This window comes from Lolium rigidum, chromosome 4 (genome assembly GCF_022539505.1).
Source record: "Lolium rigidum isolate FL_2022 chromosome 4, APGP_CSIRO_Lrig_0.1, whole genome shotgun sequence".
In the NCBI taxonomy this organism is placed as follows: domain Eukaryota; kingdom Viridiplantae; phylum Streptophyta; class Magnoliopsida; order Poales; family Poaceae; genus Lolium; species Lolium rigidum.
In genome coordinates, this window is record NC_061511.1 from 28,114,922 (window position 1) to 28,126,465 (window position 11,544).

General features: G+C 45.1%; 1 protein-coding gene across 1 annotated transcript; it reads left to right on the plus strand.

Annotated features, from left to right (window-relative positions):
* Positions 1-1,885: 1,885 nt before the first annotated feature.
* Positions 1,886-3,006, plus strand: LOC124646805 (ethylene-response factor C3-like). Its single transcript, XM_047186862.1, has one exon. The coding sequence runs from the start codon at positions 1,886-1,888 to the stop codon at positions 2,744-2,746; it is 861 nt and encodes a 286-aa protein (XP_047042818.1). The 3' UTR covers positions 2,747-3,006.
* The last annotated feature ends 8,538 nt before the right edge of the window (positions 3,007-11,544 follow it).

Below are 11,544 nucleotides of genomic sequence, written 5' to 3' on the forward strand. Positions count from 1 at the left end.
AAAGTCAATGCAGTGGAGTAGTATGATAACATCCCAGAAGACAACCCACTAGGAAATGCCTTAAATCAGATCCACTAGAAATCGGCTATTCAAAGTTGTAACCGTGTGCCTTGCTTCTCAATTAGAAGATGTGGTTTATTTTTTGTAAAAATATCTTTAAGATACACATATCCAGGTGTATGTTTTTGTGCACATGTGACTTTTTGTCAAAAAAGACAAGCTTAGCGCCCCGTGTAAATACAATCTAGTGCTCTAACAGTTTCTTTCTTGAGACCTTCTCTTTTTGTTTTTCCCCTTTGCACACCACGTTTTGCACTTTCTATATTTTTTCTAGCAAATTCATGCAAACATAATCGTCATCATTAAATGCAAGATGCTGGCAAATTACACATGGTAATTTTGATCAGTCATGGCACTTGAGTTTGTGTGTCATTTAACCCACGTATTGTTGTCGACATTGGTCAAACGTGAATCTTAAATCGACAGTGTCTTAAGGATGAAAACATAGCTGATAGTAATAAATTCTATCAGATAAAGGCATGTATTTGTGAAGGATGCATGACACATTCTTATATATGGCGAAATCCTAGGATGCACTATTTCTAGTTGGTGGTTGGTTTAAGAAAAATACCAATGACCTTGAATTACATGCAATAATAATCTTGAAACACACCCTAGCACCATGCTATTGGGAAAATTAACAAAGGCATCTACCAATTACAATAATAAAGTGACATGTAGTAAGATGAGGTAGCCTGCTTGACAAAACCAAAATGCATATGTTCTAAATTCCGTAGGAGAAAACGATGCTTGGTAGTAGTATCCCCGAGCATGATGTGGAGACGTCCGAGGATCTTGCGAGAAAATCCGTGATAATTTTTTATATTGGTAGTACATTTGTCGGTCAGCTCGGTTTCCGATTGTTGGTATGTCAGCGATAAATTTCGAAGATTCGAGTAGGTCATCCTGATGTGCGGGTTAATCACATTTTTTGCTTCCAAAGTGGAAAAAAGAGGCAGCAGGTACATTAGAGAGTGAGGATTATAGTAGTATTTTTTTCTCCCAAAGGGTACAAGTGGACATGGGTCCCACGTGTAGCTCGATGATCATTACTCCTAGATGATTTTGTTAAGGCTAGCCATAGTGCTAGTATCATAGCTAGTATCATGCACATTGGTCACACACAAATGCTGATGTGGCAACTAATTAAGGAGGAGAGAGGAGATTAGAGTAACATAGGTAGATACCGTATCATAGCGCAAACAACGAGAAAAAGTTAATGCTAAATAAATCTTGTACACAAATTTGCATTGAGATTGTAAAAAACAATAAATATAGCATGACTATGATACTACTACATGATACTACCCACTATAGAGATAGTATCATGTAGTAGTATCATATGCATGATACTACTACATGATACTACCACTATGGCCAGCCTAAGGGAAGCAAATATTTGTATTAAGGGGAGTGCTCATCTGTAGTGTCTTGACCAATATAGGCAGGGCGGTACTGTAGCAGAAGATGAGAGGTGGGTGACGTCATCTAGCTTGTCGTATCCAGCCGCCCTACCGTGGCAAAGGGTTGTCCCTGTCGGGTGTGCCTCTTCCGTTCCGTCCCGTTCCATCTATTGGGAGCTTGTGGGGCCCGCAATTATTTAACCATTTCTGTTTTGGGTCCTCGGATGCGGTGGGACCCAGACCCAAGTTTTGGACGACTAGTCAAATTCAGCAGTGGCAGAGGACCAGATGGAATGGGCTGCTTATAAAAGCAGAGCCAGATGCCCTGGTCGTAACAGTCAGCTTTGCTCCAACCAAATTCCGGCGGTGAGCACCTTCTTCCTTCTTGTAGCTTTGCCAAACATTGGTCGATCGATCGGTTCATGGAACATCATCAGCATCGTTTGAGTGGCGACACGGGCAGCAACTACCCAGAGTTGTACGCGTCGTCGGCCTTCGACATGGGCGACACCGACGACATGCAGCTGCTCAGCACGCTCCTGGAGATGGGCGACATGTCCGGCGGCCATTACCTGGATTTCGACATGGAAGCTTCGTCTTCCTCCTCGTCCTCCACCTCCACCTCCAGCTCCTCCTACTCCTCCTCCGACCACCTGCAGCCACCCCTCGCCGCCACGGCTGCACCAAGCAAGCGCCGTGCGGAGCAGCAACCGGCGCCCGGCGCGAAGGGGCTGATCGGCGTGCGGACGCGTCCGTGGGGCAAGTTCGCGGCGGAGATCCGGGACTCCACCCGGAAGGGCGCCCGGGTGTGGCTCGGCACCTTCAACACGCCCGAGGCCGCCGCCATGGCCTACGACCAGGCCGCCTTCTCCGTGCGCGGCGCCGCCGCCGTGCTCAACTACCCCGTCGACCGCGTCCAGGAGTCGCTGCGCACCCTCGCGCTCGTCGCCGGGGGAGGGTCGCCCGTGCTGGCGCTGAAGCGTCGTCACTCCATCCGGAAGCGGTCGCCCAACAAAGCCAAGAAGACGACGGCCATGGCGGCGCCCGCAAAGATGACGAAGGAGCACCTGCCCGTGCAGCAGCAGGCACAGTTCACATCAGTCTCTGCTGCCGTGGTGGAGCTGGAGGACCTGGGCGCGGATTACCTGGAGGAGCTACTCCGGGTGTCTTCCGACCAACAACCATCGGCGGCGGCGATGATGATTGGTTTCGATCACTGTGTCGACGGCAACAAGTCGCTTTTCGCCAGCACCAGCACGGCCCCAACCTTGTTCCCTCACTGAAGAAGTAGCTAGTTCCCAGCTCTGCTTGCTTGAGATAGTTTGCAAATAGTATCCACGCATCCATCGATGAGTTTTCTCCCTTTGTTGCACCTGCAAGTTGCTGCAACATGCCAACAACTAGCTGCTAGCTCCATGTATGTCGATCGGTACGTGCGTTATACACACGCACGTGATTAATCAAGATACAATTATACAGGCAGAGACATTGTAGGCAATTTCGATCGGGAAGAAATCTATATACTACCAACATACTCCCCGCTTGAGCTTCCATCCAAAACATGAATGTCTTCTATACGTACGTGTGGCCTGCATGTGGCCACCTCGCACCTTCCTTAACGAACTGTACTTGTGCATGCGGGCCTAGCTATCTAGCTAGTGAATCATGCTCTTTTTTAGTAAAAAGGGATCGGATTTTTCGAGAGAACATGGTCTGATTAGCAGCTGAAAATGGCATCAATTAATAAATGGAAACTTCTCATGTGTTTCGTCGATGGAGCTAGGTCCCATCAATCAAGATGTACCGGCCTTTCACACTCTCTGTTTTACTTTTGACAGGATCCCCTCTCTGCTGTTGTGACCTGGATTTGTTTATCTACTTTGGGCATCAATCAATCCTACAGTAAGAGCATCTCTAGAACACAAAACCGCAAAACTCGTATGCAATTAACTGCAAAACGTTATGCAGTACGAAAAAGTGAGGCGGCAGATCAGATAGGCTAAAAACTGAGGAATTTTATGAGGGCCCATCCTTTTCTTTTCTTTTTTTTCTTTTCAGCGCGATTTCTCGAATTTCAGCGCGATTTCTCGAAAAATTGACGGGAAGTCAAGTGGCGACGGTGAGGGACTCTCTCTATGCATTGACAGAGGTGGAGATGGCCGGATCAACCACCGATGGTGGCAGCGGCAACGAGGAAGGGATGCTTCTAAATATTCTGTCCTTCCAACCATTTTGCAGCGATGCATCAAACTGGAATCTAGGCCTCAAATCCGTATAGATGCAACATTTCGAGGCGCGATGCAGGTTTGCTGCAAAAAGTTTTTGGGGGCGGCTATTTTGCCAATATCTGCACGGGATATTTTTTGACCCAGTACCGCTGGAAACTAGTGATTATTGTGCGGATTTCGGTTGGATACGGTATCATACCAGAGATGTTTTGATATATTGCGGTGAGAGTATAAAATAAGGATGCGTGGCATGCACGAGCAAGTTAGCCCTGATTAGCAGCAGAGAGAACGAAGTCAGCTAGCTTAACCGGTCCAACCATCAAGTCAGTATGGAAATATGACGGATCAATCACCACACTCTCTGATGCAGCAGCCACTTGGTTTGCTCGATCGAGTCAATATACACAATAGAGATCTCTCTGTACATACGTATTGTGTTGACCACTTAAAAGATTGATGATAATCTACTGAGCTGTGTTGTTGACCACGAATATGTTGGAGACTGCTTCTACTCATGTGTGGGGTGATCCACTGGAAAATGGGGTTGAACGGCAGTGTAGATACTGCACACAGTGTGATGGTGAGTGGTGACAGGGTCGATGCATTATTGAAGTAGTGCAAGTTGGGATGTCTATACGGTGGCGATCCATCCGTCCATCTCGATCCGTCACTGCCTAATTTCTGCCCATTCCACAAGCTTAAATCGCGCTGCTCCAACTGGTAGCAGCAGCAAAATAAATCCACTGAAGCTTTATTTTGAAGGAGAACTTGGATATGTTAAAGATAATATTATTTCGTGTCCTCAATAAGGCCTAAAGTAAAGCAGAAGCTCCACCCAGATGTGCACTTTATCTTTTTTATTAACCCTATGTAACTAGTTTCCGAACAAATTCGTCATATTAGCAGGGATTATTATATTAAATATCATGTGAACGACACTCCAAACAACTTTAGCCAAGGGGCAATCAAAAATAAATGCTGAATTTTTTCTTCTTGATTACAAAAGCAACATTTCATATTACCATGTCAATTTTGCCAGATTATATTTCATTAGGATCATTTTTCGATGCAGGAACCATATGAGAATCCTTATTTTTGGTGATTCTTTCATCTTCCAAATATATTTTATTAGGTATGGATTAAGGCCATTCATATGATCTAAGTAATGGGATTTGGCGGAGTACACGCTAGATTTGGTGAGGTTCCAAACGAACATATCTCTTTCTTCGGTTGAACATCTATTGGATGACGCACCAAACGAATCCATATCGCCCATTTGCTCTCATTTAAAACCCGCCTAAATCATGTATTCGACAGGTTTTGTGATAAAACATTATCGACTGAAATTTCTTTTTGCTGTTTATGTTAAAATGAAGCATATTGTTGAGTAAGAAGAATGTTACCCAACCACGTGTCTTCCTAAATCCAGTAAAGCTTTATTTTAAATTTTGGTCATGCATTTTTTTTATTTCTTACTCGCATCAGTTTGTCAATCGCATGCATATAAAACCCATAATATAATGAACGGTTTTGCTATGTCTCAGTCAACTGAGAATTTCTTAAGTCTAAGTCACTTACAAGAAAGTACTTGAGTTGCACTTTTCTGTTAAAAAAGTGCAATTACACTTTTCTACCAGAAATGTGCAACTGGACCAAGTTGCACTTTTCTTTAAACTGCAGTTGCACTTTTCTGAGGTGACTTAGACTTAAGAAAATCTCAGTCAACTGAGACCTAGACACACCGTATAATGAAAGTGGGAAACAGTACCTAATATAAGACTAATCTGTCGCTTTCTATAGGGTGATTATAATCTTTTGAACTCGAAGTCCGCAGGTTAATCGGGTTCAGTTGCTGTTTTCCCTTTTGAATTAGGTGGGACTGATTAGCCGGACGACCTATTATTTGTCAAGGTACGACTTTTCGATGTAGTGACTTTCCCCCACTTGCAAGGATTTGAAAATCTATGTGGGGATAAAAGTAAATTGTATTGTGTGTACGCGAAGGAAAGTAATCAGCTATTTTCATCCGGCCATTCTATTTTAAAATACTCATGGTAGGCTGGGACGTCCTGTACACCGACCTGGTCGGTCGGTGCAAGGCACCGCACACCCCCGCAACTCGGGCCGGTTCAGTGGGCCGTGGCCCATCCCAACAGATAAGCTTTTTTTCCTTTTTCTTTCCTTTTTGCTGTTTTATCTTTTCTGTTTATATTTCCGTTTTTAAAATCTAACAACTTTTTTGGAAACACAAAACTATTTTTTGAGATGGAATATTCCGTAAAATTTGAACATTTTCAAAACTGAACAAATTTTAGAATTTGAACAGTTTTAAATTTGAACATTTTTTAAAGTTGAACATTTTTTAAAATTGAACATTTTTAACTGAACAATTTCAAAGTTTGGACAATTTTAAAAATTGAAAAGTTTCAAAGTTTGAACTTTTTTCAAAAATTAAATTTGAACGGTTTTCAAATTTGAACGATTTTTAAATTTGAACATTTATAAATTTAAACATTTTCTCAATTTGAACAATTTTTAAAAATTAAATTTTCGAATATGAAAAAATATAACAAAAACCGAAAACAGAAAAAAGAAAAGAAAACAGAAAAAGAAACCAGAAAAGAAAAAAGAAAAAGCAAAAACGAACTGCCCAAGCTAAACAGACCCAAATGGGCCGGCCCATACTCGACCAGGGGGTGTGCGGTGGCCGGTAGCCACCGACCTGGTCGGTGTATAGGTTTTCCCTGGTAGGCTTCCCATACATGTTGCAGATTTAGGTCGGGAGAGAGGTATTTTTGGCGGTCCATTGGTGAAGCTAGGCTATACTGTTGTTGGGATTGGGAGAGAGGTATTTTTGACGGTTGATTGGTGAAGTTAGGCTAGACTGTTGTTGTGTGATCGATGGTACTCCGGTGAGGGGATTCTCACAGAGGAGGGAGATAGAGGGGGTCATAGGGCGAGTAGTCATTGGGACGGGAACACATGAGTAACCAGCTTCGGAAACCTCATGACGGTGGAGAGATCCTTCTGCTGCTTGTCTGCAATTATCAGGCAACAAGTGCGAGATTACAATGACTTGAGTTATGCCTCTAGAACTCCTAGGATCCGGCTTATAACCCGGATCTAGGGTCACAATGGTAGAGATCCAACTGGATACAACTAGATCTAAGCTAAGCTAAGTCATCTTGTTGTGCACGTCAAGGATCTGACCGACTTTAACTATGGACGGATCTGACTACTTCTCTCCGGGCTGGAATCCTCCAATTGGGTTCTCCGGCAACTGGGTCGCCCGGTTGGGCCACATGCCTTTCCACCATCCATGGATCACCCGGGCCTGTCGGAATTGAGACACTATGTACTGTAATATACCTAGTTATCATATCCACAACACTAGCCCCTTGGAGTTCTTTGAGATTTGTCGTTCTTCCATCTAGCTCAGCTTGCGAATACATCTTCTTCCTTGCTCGGAACGAATAAGAGTGAACCTTGAAAGACTCCCAAACTTCATGTCTCCCACAAAGCATTGGTCATAAACTTTATGATCTTGACTCCAATGGACATATTTCTGCCAACGGTAACTTCGCGGAATTTGTGTGTCTTTGATACGTCTCCGACGTATCGATAATTTCTTATGTTCCATGCCACATTATTGATGATATCTACATGTTTTATGCATACTTTATGTCGTATTTATGCATTTTCCGGCACTAACCTATTAACGAGATGCCGAAGAGCCAGTTGCTGTTTTCTGCTGTTTTTGGTTTCAGAAATCCTAGTAAGGAAATATTCTCGGAATTGGACGAAATCAACGCCCAGGGGCCTATTTTGCCATGAAGCTTCCAGAAGACCGAAGAGAAGACGAAGTGGGGCCACGGGGCGCCGCCACACTAGGGCGGCGCGGCCCGGGGGCCGCGCGGCCCTAGCGTGTGGGGCCCCGTGACCCCTCCGAGGGCTGCCCTTCCGCCTACATATAGTCTTCGTCGCGAAACCCCCGCACCGAGAGCCACGATACGGAAAACCTTCCGCAGACGCCGCCGCCGCCAATCCCATCTCGGGGATTCGGAGATCTCCTCCGGCACCCTGCCGGAGAGGGGAATCATCTCCCGGAGGACTCTTCACCGCCATGGTCGCCTCCGGAGTGATGAGTGAGTAGTTCACCCCTGGACTATGGGTCCATAGCAGTAGCTAGATGGTCGTCTTCTCCTCATGTGCTTCATTGTCGGATCTTGTGAGCTGCCTAACATGATCAAGATCATCTATCCGTAATGCTATATGTTGTGTTTGTCGGGATCCGATGGATAGAGAATACTATGTTATGTTGATTATCAATCTATTACCTATGTGTTGTTTATGATCTTGCATGCTCTCCGTTATTAGTAGAGGCTCTGGCCAAGTTTTTACTCTTAACTCCAAGAGGGAGTATTTATGCTCGATAGTGGGTTCATGCCTCCATTAAATCTGGGACAGTGGACAGAAAGTTCTAAGGTTGTGGATGTGTTGTTGCCACTAGGGATAAAACATTGATGCTATGTCCGAGGATGTAGTTATTGATTACATTACGCACCATAATTAATGCAATTGTCTCGTTGTTTGCAACTTAATACTCGGAAGGGGTTCGGATGATAACCTCGAAGGTGGACTTTTTAGGCATAGATGCATGCTGGATAGCGGTCTATGTACTTTGTCGTAATGCCCAATTAAATCTCACTATACTTATCATATCATGTATGTGCATGGTCATGCACTCTCTATTTGTCAATTGCCCGACTGTAATTTATTCACCCAACATGCTATTTATCTTATGGGAGAGACACCTCTAGTGAACTGTGGACCCCGGTCCATTCTTTTACATCGAATACAATCTCATCGCAATACTTGTTCTACTCGTTTTCTGCAAGCAATCATCATCCACACTATACATCTAATCCTTTGTTACAGCAAGCCGGTGAGATTGACAACCTCACTGTTTCGTTGGGGCAAAGTACTTTGGTTGTGTTGTGCAGGTTCCACGTTGACGCCGGAATCCCTGGTGTTGCGCCGCACTACATCCCGCTGCCATCAACCTTCAACGTGCTTCTTGGCTCCTCCTGGTTCGATAAACCTTGGTTTCTTTCTGACGGAAAACTTGCTACTGTGCGCATCATACCTTCCTCTTGGGGTTCCCAACGGACGTGTTAATTACGCGCAATCAGTCTTCCATGGCAAGGTTCTACTAAGAATCTCCTAAATTCCATGGCGAAAAATCCGAATTTTCCTAGAAAGTAGCGATTTCTACAGTGAAAGTACCTTCGTGGAGATTTCACGCTTAAGCCCTAGGACATGTGGGGGTAATCCAACGGTGAGACTCTTGAGTTCCCTCCGTAGGATCCGACACACGAATCTCAAGGCTGCGGTATAAATAGTGCGAGGAATGGTGGAACTTATCATTTCTGACTGTGCCACCCTCCATCGTCTTCCTCCTCCAGCGCCGCCACTCACTTAGATCTAGATTCCTGGTGGAGCTTCGATTGCCCTCGCCGTGTTGCTGTTTCAGGGACATGCATCGCCCTAGCACCGCACGGTTGATCACCGACGCTCATCCGCATCCATTTCGCAGCTGCGCCGCTAGCTTCTTCCTACTCCGTCCACCGCGCAAGATCGTCACCGGTGATGGGGAACTGCCACGCCATTCTGGTAAGCTCTAGCCGGCCCTTGGGAAGATGAAGTGCTTAGGGTTTAGTAGTTTTTCCTAAGTCATTAGTGCTATACTTGAAGCTATAAATATGTCAGAAAACACTACTCACAATATTAGTCACAACATGTCGGAAAACACTCCTCCCAATGTGTCGGAACCTTTAATAATTGAGCGAATATCTATTATGCCGCCTAACGTTCCGCGTGTTATTCTGGCCTCCTATCATCCTGGATCCTCCATCAACCCCTTCGAACAAGCAGTCCCGACTAAGGCGGAGATCTTAGAAGAAAAGGAAGGAGCAACCATAATGGGGGAAAATCATCGAAGCAGAGTAGAGGAAAGCCTCCAAAGCTAAGGAGCGCGAGGGTGAGAGGGGTCAGTGGTCAGTGGTGGCTCTGCGATCCCCAAGAATCCGACCTAAAGATGTTCTAGGAGGAAAGATTTCTTGTGGATGGCTCTTGGCGATTCACCAAGGGCGAGACAGTTCCGACACCTCAACTCGATGAGCGGATCATGACCAAGGCTTGGGTGGAGCGAGGTCTCTCGCTTCCACCTCCGATATTTTCCTGGAGGTGCTGGAGAAGTATGGCCTCCAGCCACACAACATTTGCACCAACAGCTACACCGCTCTCCAACCTTTTCACTTTATTTGAGGGTCACCTTGGGATCCGACCGGATTTCCGGATCTTCAAGTTTTACTAACAAATCAAGGAGGAGACCAAGGACAGGAACATGTAGAACAGGAGTGTGACCTTGCTCCCGCCCAAGCGCCTGTTCCATGTGATGTCAACACATGAATATGCCCGCTACTGGAATGCGGGTTGGTTTTATCACAAGGACGTGGTCGCTTTGGGCCGCATAGGTGGCCTCCCGAAATTTGTCAACAGCGGTCCTGAAGTGAAGGACAACTCTTCATTCATTATGGACCTCACCCATCACCCGGATCTAGGTCATATGGAGCATAGGATCGCCAGGCTTACAAAACTATCCAGCAATGACTTGACCCTGATCTAGTTCAAGAGGCGGATCCAACCCCTTGAATTCCATGATCGGTTGATGTGCAAGTATACTGTCAACGACATCCTCTCGGTAACCAATTTCCATGCCTATTCTCTGAATAAGAGGATCCGAACAATTTACAAAGTTCCAAGGGGGCAGACCACTCATGAGACTAGCCGCGACATCTATACCAAAGATGAATGTCTCAGGGTAATTCATTTCCAACAAAGTTATTTCCTTTCGTTTGACTCCGAGTTATATTTGATGAAACTTGTGCTCTGCCTTGTTTTAGCTTGACATCTCGCACCCTTTGACCCGCCAAACTGTGGAGGATCCCAAAAGGGATAGGTTGTTTCGGAGGCGGAGGACGAAGAAGTTGACAAGGATCCGGAGACTTACGTCTCTCGGGTCACAAAACGCCCAACGGTTGTGGCATCAGGAGTTGAAAGTTCCACCAAAAAGGCTAAAACCTCTCAAGGGCGGAACTCAACGTTGTTTCGATGCTAAGAATTAGTAAGTATGCATATTTTGGTGGTAACTAGGTACGGCGAGGAGGTATGTATTAACCCCTGGTTCGATGAACGTGTATTGCACCGCGAGCAGTTGTTCGTGGACTTGTGGTGCAACAATCTAATCAACTTCTAGAACTATGTTTATGTTGCTGTTTATGTGCAATATATCAGCTCTGCCTAAATTTATATTCTCCCGGACACCTTATGTGAAGTGTTGATTGCTTTGGTAAGCTCACCACAAAGCGTACAAGGTAACATTATGCGGGAAACAGGCCGTAACTAAACACATGCCCAAAACACGAAACACAAAAAGGGCCGAACCAAACGAACGAGGTCTGGGCTTCTGGTAGAATGCTCAACGCAACTTGTTGGCAAGCAATCTACTTGAACAACATGATTTTTAGGTCGCATGACCTTCTACAACTTCTATGGAGCCAAGTTCCCCAGATGCAAGGAGAATTTTCTTATCGAAAACTAGTCATTCTTTGATGAAATATATCACATGACTAGAAATAGTACTTTTTTTGTGAAACATGACTAGAAAGACTATTGCACATAGATCGCTGAGTAGGAAAAGACCGAGCTGCCCTTGAAAGGAAAGAAACGTATGTGGCACCACCCAGGTCAGACTCGTCCGATCGCCTCCTCTGTTCGTCTTCCACATCTCC

Excerpts from the sequence above, each read along its gene's own strand:
- LOC124646805 (XM_047186862.1), top strand. The coding sequence starts at position 1,886 with ATGGAACATCATCAGCATCGTTTGAGTGGCGACACGGGCAGCAACTAC.